General features: G+C 42.5%; 1 protein-coding gene across 3 annotated transcripts in view; it reads left to right on the top strand.

Annotated features, from left to right (window-relative positions):
* Nucleotides 1-18,446, top strand: part of ENAH (ENAH actin regulator) — a 140,792-nt gene that overhangs the window by 87,462 nt on the left and 34,884 nt on the right. For all 3 annotated transcript variants that reach the window (XM_089685075.1, XM_089685077.1, XM_089685078.1), the window contains exon 4: nucleotides 14,853-14,937. In XM_089685075.1, coding sequence (XP_089541201.1) covers nucleotides 14,853-14,937 — 85 coding nt within the window. The remainder of the gene's footprint in view (nucleotides 1-14,852; nucleotides 14,938-18,446) is intronic.

Below are 18,446 nucleotides of genomic sequence, written 5' to 3'. Positions count from 1 at the left end.
TGGACCTTGCTTTGTGCACTGGTGTGCAGTCATGTTGGAACAGGAAGGGGCCATCCCCAAACTGTTCCCACAAAGTTGTGAGAATGAAATTGTCCAAAATGTCTTGGTATGCTGATGCCTTAATAGTTCCCTTCACTGGAACTAAGGGGCCAAGCCCACCCCTGAAAAACAACCCCACACCATAATCCCCCCCTCCACCAAACTTTATACTTGGCACATATCAGTCAAGCAAGTATTGTTCTCCTGGCAACTGCCAAACCCAGACACGTCCATCAGATTGCCAAACAGAGAAGCGTGATTCGTCACTCCAGAGAACACATCTCCACTGCTCTAGAGTCCAGTGGTGGCATGCTTTACACCACGGCATCCGACAGTTCGCATTGCACTTGTTGATGTAAGCCTTGGATGGAGCTGCTCGGCCATGGAAACCCATTCCAAGTTCTCTACGCACTGTTGTGCAAATCTGAAGGTCACACGAAGTTTGGAGGTCTTTAGCTATTGACTCTGCAGACAGTTGGCGACTTCTGTGCGCTTCAGCATGCGCTGACCCCACTCTGTCATTTTACGTGGCCTACCACTTTGTGGCTGAGTTGCTGTTGTTGTTCCCAGTTGCTTCCACTTTGTTATAACACCACTAACAGTTGACTGTGGAATATTTAGTAACAAGGAAATGTCACGGATGGACTTATTGCACAGGTGGCAACCTACACGGTACCACGCTTGAATTCACTGAGCTTCTGAGAGCGACCCATTCTTTCACAAATGTTTGTAGAAGCAGTCTGCATGCCTAGGTGCTTGATTTATGTACACCTGTGGCCATGGAGGTGATTGGAACACCTGAATCCAGTTATTTGGAGGGCTGTCCCTAAACATTTGGCAATATAATATGTGTTTTTCAAATAATGGTAATGATATTCTAAAATATAAGCATATTATTTGAGGTAATGATCCACATTGTCATCTCAATATCTCATATATACATCGATATCAAATACCAACTTTGCATAGTGGCTCATACTATTTGTCCATAAAGTGTTACTAAACCCAGGACCCTGCATTCACTATATCTGGTCTCCCACAGTATACAGAACATGGAAATGCAATTATTTTAGTAAATATAAACTGCTAAATAGTAAATACCTTTTTCTCATCAGCAGTTAGAGCAGTTAGAGCAGTCTTGTGACTTCTACAGAGCACTGGTTAAGGCTTGTTGGAAGAGTTTTTTCTGCTCTAGGAGGATGTGAAAGTCCTGACCCATTGTCTGGACAGTGCTGATTGGCCCTGTGCTGATCACATGCACTCTCCCGAGAAAAATAAATAACCTCTCTAGCAATACACACCAAACTGAGCATGTGCATGTGGCTACGGATTCAGTCTGTATCAGGTGGCCATTTCAACAAGAGGAGGGGCAGAGAAGAAAGGATCAAACAGCCTTTTTACACAGTGCAGAGAATTAACCCCTTAGGTTCCACAGTGAATATAACGAGCATGCTTTACTGCATATACAGACTGATTTACTGTTGTGGGTTTAGTAACACTTTAACCATTAGTATAACATAACATACAATCACCCATTGAGAAGTACATGGAATAAGGGACCATTAAATGAGAGAGAGAATTATTATTATCATACAGGATTTATATAGCGCCAACAGTTTGCTCAGTGCTTTACAATATAACGGGAGACAATACTACAGTACAGTTCAATACAAGAGGGATAGGAGGGCCCTGATCCTTGGAGCTTACAATCTAGATAAGGAAATAAATTATTCTCAAGGGTTTGGGTTTGCAACATTATGGCTAAGATCTTTACATCTGAGAGAGATACTGTATGTCAGATTTTAAAACTTCCCTTTTTATGGGAAAAATTTAAAATAATGCTTTTATACCGGTTTTATTTAATTCCTGTATACCATAAGTATCCCCTTTTTCTCTTGGAAGTTTTACATTGTACAGTATTTAGGGTGATATACAGTACATGTATGTAAACGTGAATCATTGCCTCTGACATCCTTTTCTTTTTCATTTAAATCTTTTTTTGCTATTTTCAAATCTCACTTCACTCATTGGAGTTGAAAATATGTGTCTTTTCTTGAACATAAATATCCTATCCTAGTGTTGTAGCTCTGGATTTGAGCTGAATCCAGATTTCATGCATCTGGCAGGGTTACAATTTTCTGTATAGTCTGATTACATGGATCTGTCCTGTCTTACCAACAGTGAAGAATGGTGATAGTGTGGATAATGTTTCCTTTTTGCACATCAGGCACCTTAGTACCAACTGAGGATTATTTGATTGTTCCAGAATATTGTTACTTGTGTACACTTCTAGGGGCATTGGACAGATATCGCCGTGAAATGTACGGGAGGGTAGCCATGGTTGTTTTACACATGCCAGCGCTGCTTCTTGCTTAGTTGTGTTACATAGTGGTTGTGTCTTGCTGATCCTCTTGCCTCGCTACCAAACAGGGTCTCTCTATTTGAATACTAGAAAATGGCTGGTTTACTAAAGCAAATTCATGTTTACTCATTTCATCTACTTCATCTGATTGGGTTTTCAAAGTGAACAAGACTTACTCCGGCCACACATGGATCAAAAATCTTCCAGTTCAGCAGGAAGCAGCCAAGTTTTGATCCATGTATGGACAGGCTTGTTGTACACAAGTCAATTTATCAATCAACATTTGTACAACCAGTCGTTGGAAAATGTTCTCTCAATCAGCGCTGCCTGCTGTAGCCGGCAGTGCTGATCAGTGTGTTGACAGCAAATCTCCCCTGTCACAATACAATAGCTCATCTGGAGTGATTCCCCCACATCAGATGTGTGGATGGGGTAATCAAGTCATTTTCTTTCATTCAACCAACTGCCTCCAACCTTGTGACCACCAACATTCAAGCCAGACCAGGAAGAAGCATAGAGTATGCCTCGTGGCTCTGCTTCATCCTATCGTGTTCATTCAAAGGAATCGCGAACCATGGTGCACATCACCTGTACCTGGTTGCTGTTGTTAGAATGTGTTTTGAGGATATTCCCTTTATCATCCTGACAGCCTGGGCTGGATAGTAACTTATTTATTCTACTTTGTTCTCTATGAGTGGCGGATCATTTTCATTCATACGTTTTGATATTTTCTTACAAATACCTAACCTTTGAATGATGCATTAATCAAACCTGACTTCTTGCTGATACTTTGCTGTCTTCATTATGTTTAGATGTCTCTTTGCTGAGCTGCAAGGCTGGACATTTATACTAATGGACTACTACCATTGTAACATAAGTGCAGATCTGCGTTTTTAAAGCAGACCTCGCCTTCCTCCTCCTCATATGAAACCACCACCACCATAAATGTAGATACTTTAGCCAAATACACCTAAATATTTCTTGCTTTACTTGTTTCCTCATTTCTATGTACTATTGCTCTTTTCTTCTCATGACGCCATTTTAATTGGAAAATTGAGTTGGCCCACCGATGTTAGTGCCAGTGCACTTTTATGCGTCAACATGGTTATGGCAACAGCTCGATATGGCGGACTTAAACTATCTTACCTGTCCCTCGGTCCAGCAATGTCCTTACCATGGCTCGTTTCACCAGCCGTCTCCTCTCCCCAATGCCAGCATCTTCAGTGTGGGCACCCGCCTGTGATAGTTTGCGGCTTCACAGCCAGGTGCCCGCTGTGCATGCACGAGAAGTGCTGTGCTTTGTGAATGGTCCCGTAGTCTTCTGGGACCTGTCATGTCCCAGAAGACTACAGGGAGGGAGGGGGAGGACAACTTCGATGTGGCAGTGAGTACCTGTCAAATTCGGGTACCTGCTGAATCCCACCCCCACCCCCCAAAAGGTGCCAATCCTTCACGAAGAGCGGGGGTCAAGAGCTTAAAGCGGAACTTCCCCTTTTGGGTGAACCTCCGTTTTAAGTTTCTCATCTCGAACATTTCGCTTTTTCATTTATTGATTTTATGAAGTAAGTTGTGGCAGGTATTACTTTTAGGCTTCTTTTGCAAGAATTGTTAGCTTCACTTTTGACTTCATGTGCACATCAAGCCCAGCTGTTCTCTTTTGGTGTTTTGATCATTTAAAGTAGAACTATGGGCAAAACTTTTTTTTTTCCCTATTTTGGATAGAGTAAGGGAGGGTTATAACTCTTGTGAGACTTTTTTTGCCATCTGGTTCCTATTGAGGAAATATCCATTCACTTCCTGTCCTAAAGCCAAAACAAGAAGTGAGGAAATCCTTGCAAATTAGGAGAATTCCTTAGACATCCCCCCCCCACCCCCCACCCCCAGGGTCACCAGAACTAGTGTCCCCATTGGAAGATTTCCTCTTTATTAATTTCCTGGGGACAACCCAAAATTTGGGATTTTCTTTTACTGTCAATGATAATTGTACACAGGTCAAATAGAAGGGGTGAATCTCCTTCACGGGGACACATGCAGCAATGAAAACCTAAGTTTTGCCTTTATTTATACTTTAACCTCCCTAGCGGTCTAATTATGTCCATGTTTCTGTGCTCAAAGCGGTACATTTTTTTTCATGGAAATATGTATTTCTTTTTATTGTAGGCCTGTAATTTTTAGGAATAACTCGCTGAAATCTGTCCGAACAAGAGTCTAGTAAACAACCCGGGTATGTTACAATTTGAAACACAAAATCATAAATTATAATTTAATAAATAATCATAAAAAATAATATAATTTTAATTCAATAATATAATCAAACCAAAAACACTGAAATTTGAAATAGAGCGCCAAGTTCGCACATCACTGAGCAAAGTCGCAAAATTGTTTTCAGTGTCTGATGACGAATTTCCCCACGCATCATTATCACTCAATTCTGCAAGTGATTCTAATTTACTATCGCTGTTCTCTAGCTCAGTGGTGGGCAACCTTTTTTTTCAACTGAGCCAAATCTCGCCAAAACCACGATTGAAATTTATTTTGAGAGCCACATTTTTAAAACTGAAAATACATAGGATGGTACACTGTTTTTAGTTTCAAGAAGTTTTTATAGTAATTCATCCCCCATAGTAATTCATCCTCCATATAGTAATTCATCCCCCATATGGTAATTCATCCCCCATATGGTAATTCATCCCCCATATGGTAATTCATCCCCCATATGGTAATTCATCCCCCATATGGTAATTCATCCCCCATATGGTAATTCATCCCCCATAGAGTAATTCATCCCCCATAGAGTAATTCATCCCCCATAGTAATTCATCCCCCATATAGTAATTCATCCCCCCCATAGTAATTCATCCCTCATATAGTAGTAGTAAGTAAGTAGCAAGTAGTAAGCCAAGTCCCCCCTGTGTCAATTCACTTACCTTTGCTCCGCGCGTTCCTCTCGCCGTGTTCCCACGCCGTTCCGGTCTTCAGGGCGGACTGTGAGAGGAGCCTAGCTCCTCTCACGTTCGTCACGCTGCCCCACCTACACACATCCTGACAGCCAATCACTGGCTATCAGGATGTGAGTGTCAGCGAGACTGGCCAATCATTGCATTTGAGCGCACTGCCCTGGCTGTTTTTTTTTTTTTTTTGGATCACGCTGCAGAGTCCCTGCCGCCCGAGAGGAGGGAGGGGAGCGGGCGCCCGGCACACAAGAGCCGCATTAAAGCGTGTAAAGAGCCGCATGTGGCTCTCGAGCCGCGGCTTGCCGACCACTGCTCTAGCTGGTCTAAAACCAATTTTGACCTAAAGGGACACTTTTTGGACACCATGGATGTTTTTTAGTTTCCAGGCAGAAAGAACAGTAAAAATGCAGGCAGGGCACAGGACAAAGCACTCGGGACAAAATGTATGTGAAATGGTTTGATACAGTAAAGTTTTTTACTATGTGATTTTAGTGAATGTCACTTTGTCATTTTCAAATTTCCTGCCAGTTCCGTCCCCCGTATGTCCTGACATCGCAGGGAACGGAACCCAGAAGACAGATGCCAGTATCCGCCGGATTACATTGCCGGGGACACTACAGGAGGGACATCGCGGGAGCACAGGACAAGGTAAGTGATCGAGGGATCGCGGAGCAGCACTGCATGGTATTCCCGAGTGTAGCTCGGGGTTACCGCTTGTGGTACTGAAACTTTACCCCGAGCTACACTCGGGAATACCGCCAGGGAGGTTAAGATCTCTGTGTCCCCATGGAGTAGGTTTCACCTCACTTCTTGTCTTGCTGCAGCAAATGAAAATCCCCATCTTAGAGGAAACAGACAGCAGGAGAAACCTGTCAGAGGTGCCAACTTTCCCAGCTTTGGTTGGAGTTCCCCTTTAATGCCTTTTATACACATACACAGCCATTTAAATAATGCATTTCTCCCATTTCCTCTTATGTTCTATAAATCCACATACACAACTCTTTTAGTCCAACGCATAAATGCTTCTTATTTTAAGAACTTCTGTTATCGATTTGCTTTGCTTAAATGGATGTAAGCAAATTCTATTTTGCCCCATCCCGTCACTGTGTGGACCCAGGCCTCTGCTGACTGTACCGTTAAGCGCTCTCCCTTTAATGGATCTGTCTGAAGGACACTGCCGTCCCTCCAAGCTGGAGGTTAATGAATCAATAATTGCCAACTCTGTGTAATGCTTGGTAATATGCTGAAATGCCTTCCTGTTCGGCGAGGCCAATATTTACATTAGCCTCTCTTAGACAGTAGAGAGATAGAAGCCTTATGGATATAGAGGCATCAATAATTCATGAGATTCGGGGAAAGTGCATACCGCAATCTCACTTCAGTCTCAACATAGCGTAAACAGCACGAAGAAGCATCGGAGAAGTCGCCGGCGTACCCAGCACCGCCGGCATCATGCTCCGGTCTTGAGCGTATTTGGTAGACATACCTGGAAGGATGGTCCTGTTCCTGCAATCTGAGACCAGCTGTGAGACGGCCCCGCAGCCACCTCAAGATGGCATGTGGAAGTATTTGTGTTGTCACAAAAGGGATAGTGCACGGATATTTGCTTGTGAGTATTCAGATTATATTTAAGGATTTATATAGCACCAACGGTCTGCAGAATGCTTTACCGTATAAAGGAAGATAGTAGTTACAATATCACTCAAGATGAGGGTTTGGAGGGCCTTGCTCTGGAGAGCTTACAATCTAAAGGGGACAGGCAAGTGATGCCAAAAGAAAAAAAGCTGTGTGAGGACCAGTTCATGCTGATGTGGTGCTTAAAACCTGGACAGCCACACTCAATATGATCATAATATTTCCAATCGGATGAGGCTAAGGTGTTGGTCTGTATCGTATTATAACCAATGTAACTCCCAATGGATGACTCGCATTGCAATACAATCATACTATCTCCACTGTCACCTATTTGCCATGATTTGACCATGTATAGTGGTGTTATTGATCAGAAGTGATCAATTCCTGTTTGGGTTTATTGAATTGTAGTTTGTGTATCTGTTTCGGTGCTGAAATGGAAATAACTGCCATGAACCAGCTTATAGTTTGGAGAAATATTAAAAATCTGAGCGTCACTGACCTACTGAGCGATGGTGTGCTGAGTCTTGGAAGTTTAGACTTAACATATTTTTCCCAAGAGAAGGAACTTGTTGCTTTGTGTACTATCAGCCGTGCTGGGGAGAATAATCTGATTTTAGTGGTGGTGAAATGGGAGTAAGCACAGGGATAGAGGTTCACGCAGTGCAGGACTTACCTGTGTGATCTGGAAGGAAAGTTGAAGTTTGATCGGCTTATATTTTCATTCTGTGGTTCCTTTTAGCCATCACAACCAAAATGCTAATGCAATGTTACAATAAAACCTTTCCATTTTCATTACTTACCTTTATTGGGTTTTTGTGCTTCTCTATGCAATTCTGGCAGATCATGGCTGGTGGGAGGGGCTGGCAAGATGCTGTACACAGCCTCCTGAACACATCACAGCACCCTGCCTCAACACTCCTCAAGAGCCTTCAGCCTTGACACACATCATACGCTGGCTCTTGGGAGAAGTTATGCAAATATCAAAATACCTTCATGCCTGGGCGACTGGAGGAGTGGGCATTCCTAGGCAGGCAGCATTTACATAAACCCCAACCTAGATAATGCCCACTTCGGATGCTACAACTCCATGATTGAAGAACTGAAATCCAGTGAGTAAAAAGGTCAGGCCAGGGATAGTATGCGTTCCTGGCCCCTCCCTTCTGCTGAGTGCCTGCTTGCTCTGGGGGCACCCAGGCAGGCTCACTCTTGAGCCGCTACCTTGCATGTTCATTCACGCACAGAGCTGCAGCTCAGCCTCACCCCCTGTCTCTCCTCATTGGCTCACTGTCTGTGATTCACAGCAGCGGGAGCCAATGGCTGTCTTAGCCAATGAGGAGTGAGAGTCACCGCAGAGCAGAAGCTCTTGTGCACATCATTGGATTGAGAGGGGGCTCAGGTAAGTATGGGGGCTGGGGGGCTGCTGCAAACACAAGTTTTTGTTTTTTTTTTACCTTCATAGAATGCATGAAGGTAAAAAGCCTTAAGCCTTTACAACCACTTTAATGAGCTTTTCTCTCCAGAAGAATATCATCTTTGTTCAGGCATGATCCAGTGGCCAGCGTCTACATCCTTGACTGAGATTTAATCATTTAAATCCTGAAATCTGTGCTGTTCACACAACACCTCCCTTACCTCATGACTTGCTGCAAAGTTACAATCTGATCAAATGAGAGACTGAGAAAATGCTTCCTTCTCCTGCAGCAAAATGATAACATCACCTCTGCATACTGTAGGCAGAGTCACTTGTGTTAAAGGGGCTGCCTTGTATTGATTTTGTTGTTTGTTTTTATAATTTCCTTGTTGCTATAGTTTGTAACATATCAGGAATTCATGCAAACTTGTAAAGTTACTGAAAGGTCCACTTTAAACCCTGCTGTAGTCCTGTGGGTCTCCACCATGTCCACCTATTCCTTTCACTGAGCTTCCGGGTTAATGCTTCAGTACCACAGAACAGTATAAGTGACACCGAATTCTTCCACAGACCCGCTTTGTAGATACCATAAGCAAAGTGGATCTAAAGCATTTTATTGTCAGTTGTTTTTAAGGCTCATCTAAAGGTGAAGAACACACCGGCCATGCAATGCAAGGCTTCAAATTCTCATTCTTGTCTTGGTGACTGGGAACAGCAGTTTTACATACCTGATCTATTACTCCCCTGGCAGCTGGTGATCTACTCCCTATGCTCTATCAGTGAACTGTCCCTTTGTGTCCTCATGTCCACTGTAGAGTTATGGGCCCATGACTGTCAGAGCATAGGGAGAAGGGGCTGTGGAGGGAGCCTGCAGGAGCGGAGGCTTGGGGAAGTACAACTGCCTTTATTGTGGTGCAGGACCCAGGACCCTGCATTCACTAGATCTGGTCTCCCACAGTACACACAACATGGAAGTTTAATTATTTTAGTAAATATAAACTGCTAAATACGTTTTCTCATCAGCAGTGTCCAGCCCATCACTAGCTAAAGCTTGTAGGAGGAGTTTTTGTTTCTGCTCTAGGAGGATGGAAATCCCCGGACCTCTGTCTGGACAGTGCTGATTGGCCCTGTGCTAATTTCATGCACTCTCCCAAGAAAAAAAACACTCTCTAGCAATACACACCAAACTGAGCATGTGCAGAAGGGCTATGGGTTCAGCGTGTATCAGGTGGTCGTAACAAGAGTAGGGGCAGAGGAGAAAGGATCAAACAGCCATTTTACACAATGCGGAAGATTAACCCCTAGTTCCACAGCGAGTATAACAAGCATGCTTTCCTGCATATACAGACTGATTTTACTGTTGTGGGTTTAGTAACACTTTAAACAAGCATTTCATTTTTTTAGTGTGGGGGCCGCAGCACCGCAAGGAAGCATCTTTTTTTACCTTGAGTTTGGAATTGCGTATATACGTACATGTGTGTATATGTATGTGTGTGTATATGTATATATGTATGTGTGTATGTGTGTGTGTGTGTGTGTATATATATATATATATATATATATATATAATATGTATGTGTATGTATGTGTGTGTGTATGTATGTGTGTGTATGTATGTATGTATGTGTGTGTGTGTATATATGTGTATATATGTGTGTGTGTGTGTGTGTGTGTGTCCAGCTCAGGTATTTTATTGATGTCTTTGACTCCATTAGAAATATTCTGATCACTGTGCCACAACTGGAGGTAAAGATACCTCAACAGGGACAGAGTCTGTAACTATAACCAGACCCTTAAACCCTACTGTTTTTTTATTTGTGTCCCAGTTAGAGAGATTCTTCTCACTTCCTGCCCTTGTGACTCATTAGAATGTAAGAGGAAATCTCCCTTATGTAATGTATTGCTAGGCAAAACTTTTTTTTTTTTTTTTTTTTTTTTATTGGATAGAGTGGTAGGATTAGGGCTTGTTCACACAAGCAAGCCAAGCTAATTGCACAGCCACTGGTCCCTGCTCTGGGAGTGCAGATGTGCCAAACTTGATGCACCTCTCACTGTTTCATTATCCTTTTTTTTCTTCCCACAGAACTTTATTGAAATGTCACAAGTGACATTCCAGTATAGCTCTATTCACTGCATTGGCGTTGTGACCACATGCGTTGTAAACCGTTGCTCTTAAAAGAAAAAAGTGTACGCAGTGCTTTTTTTTTTTAATTTGCACTACAGCTTACACTCATCTTATCTGCGCTGGGGTGTTGTTGGACATATCTGCCAGCGTAGCCCCAATGCATCTGGTGTGAGAGAACTGTCCAAGTGACTGTTGGCACTGAGAAAAAGTTGTGGGAAAATCCAAAACGTTGGTGTCGATCCCAGATCAAGAGGCTGGGGGTAGCTGTTCCAGGGACAACTGTCTAAGAGGACATCTCCCCCACTTTTTGGGAGATTTCCTCTAACCTCTTGTGTATTGAAGACCAGAAGTGAAGGGAAATTTCTCCTGTGGTACAAGGTTTGAGCTATACATACTTATACTAAGGCCAGACTGCTGCTGTTTACTGTAAAAATTCTAGCTACTTTGATGCCAGAAAGTAAAGCTAGCGTTCTTCTTTCAGCACTGTGGTTGAGAGATTTAAACAGAATACAAAACGTTTTGTGAGTGGACAAGGGGAGAGGAAAGGGAGGGTGAATGACAGGATTCCCTGCACTGTATATTTATGTTCAGATTACTGTAATGCAGCGGGTTTATGTACTTGAGACCACATCATGACTCATTAAAGGATAATTGCACTTTAAAACCTTCCTCAGATCCATACTAACCCACCCTCCACTGATGTTTACTTAGATTCTTACTGTGGTTCTGCTGTTTGTCTACATTCCGTGTCGCAAGTTTTCACTGTGTTAGCTGTGCCTGCGGATTACAGCCCCTAGCCTTTATGCGGTCCATCTCTGGTCGTCTCCAGCCTCAGAATATAGCCCTGTAGAAGTCTATAGGGTCTGTAATGTGCAGGCGCAGCCAAGATAGTGCTGGATATAAGAAACCGTAGGATTAAATTAAGTATGCATCTGTAGAGGGGAAGGGTGGGTTTGTTTAGGTCAAGGGAAGGGGCAAAATGCAGCTTCTTTTTAACGACTTGTCTACCAGCGCCATTTACAAACAGCTGGTAGACAAGAATTTTAAATAGATTGTAGAGAGGGTGATGGACTTTCATTTGGATGGTGAATCACTTCCACTCCCATGGAAGACACGTGGTTCAAATGTTTGTTTTTTGTTTTGTTGTTTTTTTTACCTTCTGGGTTAGTTTATACCATCTATTTGTGAGGGTGAAAGGAAAAACCATAATTTATATTGACTCTGGAACTGGAATAGAGGTGGAATTTTAGAGCAGCGATATACACCATTAGCCGCAACTTTATGATCACCCACCAAATATTGAGGACGTCTCCCTTTTGTCACCAAAACAGCCCTGATCCATCAAGGCATGGACGCCACTAGACCTCTGAAGGTGTGTTGTGTCTGGCACCAAGCCATCAGTAGAAGATCCATTAAGTCTTGTAAGTTACGATGTGGGGAATCCATGGATCAGACTTGTTTTTCCTTCCCACAGATCTCCAAATTCTCCAAATCTCAATCCAATCCAGCAAGTCAACACCTCCAAAATTGTTGTTTTCCTGAAACCATTTCTTAACCATTTGTGCAGTGGGGTAGGGCACATTGTCCTGCTGAAAGGGGCCACTGCCATCAGGAAGTATAATTTCCATTATGGGATGTACTTGGCCAACAACAATGTATAGGTAGATGGTACTTGTGAAAGTAACCTCCACATGCATAGCAGGATGCAAGGATTCCCAGCAGAGCATTGCCTAAAGCATCACGCTGCCTCCACCGGCTTGCCTTTCTGCCGTAGTGTATCCTGGTGGCATCTCTTCCCCAGGTAAGCAATGCACCCGGCCATCCATATATTATAAGAGAATATATGATTTATCAGACCAGGCCACCTTCTTCTATTGCTCTGTAGTGTAGTTCTGATGCTTATGTGCCTATTGTAGGCACATTTAGCTGTGGCCACGGGTCCACATAGGCACCCTGACTGGTCTGAGGCTTTGCAGCGCCATACACATCAAACTGCAATGTCCATTCCCCCCCCCCCCCCCCCCCCCCCGCTTTTAACACATCAACTTCAGGGACAACATGTTTACCGACTGCTTAATATATTCCACTGACTTTTTTTTAGATATCAGTATACCTAGATGATCAATGTATTTTAATTCAACCTGTCAGTGGCCATACAGCTGTGGCTAATTGGTGTATGTCTTAAAGCAGTAGTAAGCCTCCAAAATAAAAAAAATTTGGTCCCCCACTGGTTTATCCTATAATGTGTTAGCATTTACCGCATACTGGCATACTACCGCGTACATTATGACACACTTACCCGCACACGGAGCCCTCCAGCACAGCGCTGTTAAGCCTTCCCTGATGCTTCAATCTTCGCCCATTCTTCCTTCCGGTTCACGGGCTCCGGCCATTTGAACAGCTGGGGCATAATGGCATCACTCCTGTGCAGAAGCCTTGGCCCTGCGCTCTGCGTTCAATGGCACACTGTGTTCCCTAAATGCAGAGTATCATTGTGCAAGTGACGTCATTGGCTATTGCCAATGCGACTATTTCCTAAACAATGCACGTTTAGGAGATATTCATTGTACCTATAGGTAATCCTGATTGTAAGATTACCTGTAGGTACAAATTAAGATGGGCACTTTACTTCCATTTTAAGAAGGGACGTCTCTCATTTTATAGACTTTTTTTTCCTCGCTTTCTGTGGCAGAAATTTCAGTCCTTCCCTGTTTTGACTTTAGATGCACTCTGAACCCTGGTTCACACTGATGCGATTTGACTGTTCAAATCACATCCAATGATCGGCAAGGGAACCATTCTAATCGATACAAATCTGACTTCACACCGATTTAGAAAAGTAGTTCCTGCACTACTTTTGCCAATTTGGGGTGCGACTTGCATAGACATCTGTGCACTGCCATCTGACTTTGAAAGTGAAGTCTAGTGGAGTTGCACGATTTTAAATTCGGATCCAGTGTGAGCCAGGGCTAAAGCTTACTTGGCAACAAAAGTATTACAGGCAAGCATTTACATTTCTGTCTTTTTGCTGAATTGACCTGAAGCTTTGTTCATCTACCTCCTGATATTTTCTCTTCCTTTCCATCTCCAGTGTTTTTTATTAGGCGAGTGACCTTGGTGTTGTCTTGTGGCTGGTTTTAGCTTTGACCTCCCCATCCACCAACTTATGTCCAGTCGTTGTGGCTATTGTTGCCATGTAGCTGTTTAGGCTGAATCCACTGGTCTGCTTCACATTCATTGTATGTTAACTGTGACGATCGCACGTCAGACCCCTGACCTTCTCACCAAAAACTCGTGACCGAAGGACTAGCCAATTTGACAACGCGATGTCACGTGTGTAACAATGCCATGCCCAGCTGCACCCTGCACAACGATTTTCCAGCTAATGGGACCACAATCGATGTACCGACAGCCTGAATGCGATTGTTACTGGGTCAGGTTAATTACGCAATTAACCCTTCACACTGCCACCACCTCCTTTTTGTACAGAAAAAGAGGAAACTCTCAGCAATACACTAGGATAATTGGTTAATCGTCAGTATACCGCAATCTCCACAGACAGGTTATACAAAGGGTTAAACACTCATAGTAGCGCTCTTCAGCGGCAGGGATTCGTAAGTCACATTAAAGAACTATAGAAACAGTTCAACACTTTCAGAAAGTAAGATTTATTACTAAAAGGTCAAAAGGGTGCAGTAGAAATATTTACAGAAAAAAGATGTAACACACACACACACACACACACACCACAGCAAACAGATAACAGAAATAAGTTTAGGTAAATAATTACTTGCCGAAAGATGCCTGGAGTTAAGCAGTTTCAAGTCTCATGAGCTCAAAAGGGATTTCTGGTCTCGCACTCAGTTTTGTTGTTACAGTGAGATTCCCCTTTCTTTCTGCTAGATATTAAAACGCAGAAGGTCCTCACTTCTCTGTGTACACACAAAACATAACAGCCTCTTTTTCTACCCAAAATCAACGTGGTGTCTCTTACAACAGAACCCAATTGCCTTATTTGGTAAAAGGATTGTATAAAGGCAGGGACTAGCAAGGTACGCTGAACGCATTCCTGAGGGAGGGGGGAAATCGGAGGAGGGAGACTGATTTGGAATTTTAAGAGAAATACCAAAATGCAGAAATTTGGAGCAAAATGGAGAACCACGCCTCTCCCTGTGTGCATGATTGTTACATTAACTCCTTAACCTTGCCTTGTGCAATGGCCACCTTGCCGAGTGTTTTTTTAGGAATAATATTTGCAAGCTGTGACATTTGTGAAGCATTCAAGGATGTTGCCCATTGTCAACCTTACTGTTCTCTCTTTTTTAGGTCCTACGTTGTCTCGTCAGAATTCCCACATACCGCTGCAAGTGCAGAATGGCCCCTCGCAGGAAGAGCTGGAGATACAGAGACGGTAGGGAGCTTATGCTATGGCTTCAAACAATTCAAAAAGTTACAACACTGATCAGTTAAAGTGTATGACTGGCAAAAAAATATGGACATCTCTGCAGTCCTTTTACATTTCCCGAATTTTGGCACTGAAAATTGCTGCAAGTACAGAATATTACAAGTTCATCCTGCTAGAAATCCAGTGAGCTCCTAACAGCTCTTGCTGCTGCTTTTTATTGTAATTTCAACTTATTGTTTGAAGCCTAGTGACCACATACAGGCAGCCATGAAATGTTTGGTCCATGTATTCTACATTGAAGACTGTATCGGTAAATGGGTGTTGTGTTACAGTATGAAGAGATGGCTGGGAATTCTATCTCCCGCTTTTCTCTCTACTAATAAAGAAGTAGCCAGACCTTTTAAACCACGTAATAGGGAGGCTTGACCATGTACATTGAGCGTGTATGTAAGGTGTATGAAAGTGGTGGCCAGCCGTCTCTGTGCTTATTACTGAGGTGTCAATGTATGGTGTCCCAGCACCAAAATGTCCTTTTGCTGCTGTTTCGTAAGTGCCGGTTCACACCAGAAGAGCCCAGGAACACTCTTCACATTCCTGTGCCATTCAGTGCAATGCAGTTGTCAGTCCATTCATTTGAATAGACTGAAATCACACTGGATTGCACCAAAAGTAGTGCATGCACTACTTTTTAAAATAGTTGACTACACCTTAGATTGTACGCCCCTTGAGTGTTAGGGACTGATGTGAATGTACAATATATATGTAAAGTGCTGCGTAAATTGACAGCACTATATAAGTACCTGAAATAAATAAAATAAATAAGTTGGTTCAGGGGGTTTTAGAGCTGAGCTAAATGTTGACCATATACTGGTTCTGGGGTTATACACCTGAATGTCTTGTAGCTCTACTGCCTATAACTTGAGACCAGGTTCACACTAATGGGCTGCGGGAAACAGCGAATCTTGTGCGTTTCCTGCACCGCATTAATGTGATCTGGTGCGGGTGTCAATGTTAAATTAACGATAATCCTAAAACAGATCGCAAAACACAGTGCAATTTTCCTGAATTCGCAACACATGAGTTTGAACACCCATGCAATGTGAATGAAGTGCAGGGGAAAAAGGATCTGGCACCTTTTTGGAGCGGATGTGATGCAATTTGGGCCATACAAAATGTATGGCTCAAATCACACTGTACAGACATCGCATGTGATTTGCACAAGAATGCAGTGCGATTCCGGAATGAATTACATGCGGTGTCCCGCATCGCACAAGTGTGAACCTAGGGTAACTGTTGGAGCAAAATTAGACATTTTATTGTGTAGAGGCAGTCCAGCATTTACTGCAGCAGGGACTGGGCCACTGGTCAGGGATGAGGGAAAGCTGAATGGAGCAAAGTACAGAGAGATCTTCAATGGAAACCTGTTCCACAGCGTTCAGCTCCTCAGACGGGCCAAAGGTTCACCTTCAATCATGACAACGATTCTAAGTACACAGCCAAGTTAACACAGGAATGGCTTAGGGACAACTCTGTGCATGTCCTAGAGTGACCCTGCCAGAGCCCTGACTTGAACCCCAGAGAGACCTGAAAAATGGCCCACCGAATCTGACTATGATTGAGCATATTTGCAGAAAGAAGAATGGCAGAAAATCCCCCAATTCAGGTGGCAAAGCTTGTCACGTCGTCCTCAAAAAGATTCAAGGCTGTAATTGCTGCCAAAGGTGCTTCAACAATGTACTGAATGAAGGGTCTGAATGAAGTACATGTGATATGTCAGGTTTTTTTAATAAATTCAGACATTTCCAGAATTCTGTTTTCACTTTGTCATTATGGGGTACTGAGGGTAGATTAGGGCTGCAAAAAAAACCTCAAAAAAAAGTTTGGTGAATTATTTTAGTTAATATGTAAAATTTTAAAAGGGAGGCAATTTATTCTTGAATATCTATATGCAGTGGTGAATATAAATAACCAGCTATACGGTTAGGGAACAAACTATCTGGTCCACAATGAGAATAACAGACGAGGTATACTGTATTAGGAGGTTGAATCTGGTACATATCCTCAGACTCTGAGATCAAAATTTTTATTCAAAGAAGAAAAAAAAATGTTAAGACCTAAAATGCTGTTTTGCAGATTTTCAGACAGGATGTAAGTCTTTTATAATAAAGTCATACTAAAGGATGGGAATTTTTTCATGGATATAATCATTTTAAATATAATGCACAATACTGGTAAACTTTTTACTTTGTATTTAATTGTGATGCCTTAAATTACCTCCAGTCTGTCAGCCTCCAGCTTCTGTGGGTTCAGATGCTGATCTTCCCTGTACAGGTACGCAGCAGGCGTCTATCAGCAAGTCTGGGCCAGGACCTGCTGATCAGCTGTGTATGAACAGAGGGAGAGATCTGTAAAGGATGAGAAACTTAGAGATGATTTAGTAAAAGCAGCATACTTTTACACCCATTACATATTGTTAGGCACACATTAACCCCTTGATCACCCTAGATGTTAACCCCTTTCCAGCCAGTGCCATTAGTACAGTGACAGTGTATAGTATCATTGATCGGTGTAGTAATGTCATTGATTATGTCAGTGGCAATTAGTCAGTGTCAGATTGCCCGCCGCAGTCCCATTATACGTTGCTGATTGCTGCCATTAGTAGTATTAAAAAAAAAATAGTTCTAGTGTGTATACTATCCTTTGCAGGCACTATAACGTTCATATAAATAATCAATGTGCACTTATTGGGATTTTTTTTTTTAATCAAAAACATGAAGCTGCATACATTTTGGCCAAAATTTATAAAGAAATTTGATTTTTAAAGAAAAAATGTATTGAATGTTTCAAAACAAAGTAAAAAATATTGTTTTTTGTTTTTTTTTAATTTTTGATCTTTTTTTCGTTTTATATCTCAAAAAATGAAAAACCCAGTGGTGATCAAATGCCACCAAAAGAAAGCTCTATTTATATGAAAAAATGTTATATAAATTTTGTTTGGGTACAGTGTTGCATGACCATGCAATTGCCAGTTAAAGTAGCGCTGTGCGGTTTAGCAAAAAATGGCCTGGTCATGAAGGGGGTAAAGTCTTCCGGAGATAAAGTGGTTAAAGTACAAACTTGCTATACTTACCTTCTCTATGCAATGATTTTGCACAGAGCAGCCCCAATTCTCCTCTTCTGGGATCCCCCTCCGGCACTTCTGGATCCTCCTGCCTTTAGAGTGCCCCTATAAAAAGCCACAAAGTATAGTATAGAGAGCCCGATAGCAAGGCAAAAAAACTTCTGCCTTTTAGAATCACTCACTTCTCCTGCCCAGGACTACATTTCCCACAAGGCATTGTTCCTCACACATTCACAAGTGTTTAGGCACTTAATGACATGTATGGAAGGTGTACTAAGCTGTATGTGTGCAGCACCGTGTAGACTGACATCTATGAACGGTGTACTGAGCTGTATGTGTGCTGCACTGTGTAGACTGACATCTGTGAACGGTGTACTGAGCTGTACGTGTGCTG

The sequence above is a fragment of the Staurois parvus genome, unplaced genomic scaffold (genome assembly GCF_062004578.1).
Source record: "Staurois parvus isolate SC_StPar_1 unplaced genomic scaffold, SC_StPar_1.0 ptg000362l, whole genome shotgun sequence".
In the NCBI taxonomy this organism is placed as follows: domain Eukaryota; kingdom Metazoa; phylum Chordata; class Amphibia; order Anura; family Ranidae; genus Staurois; species Staurois parvus.
The sequence above is the reverse complement of the archived record's forward strand: the minus strand, read 5'-3'. Positions and strand labels throughout refer to the sequence as shown.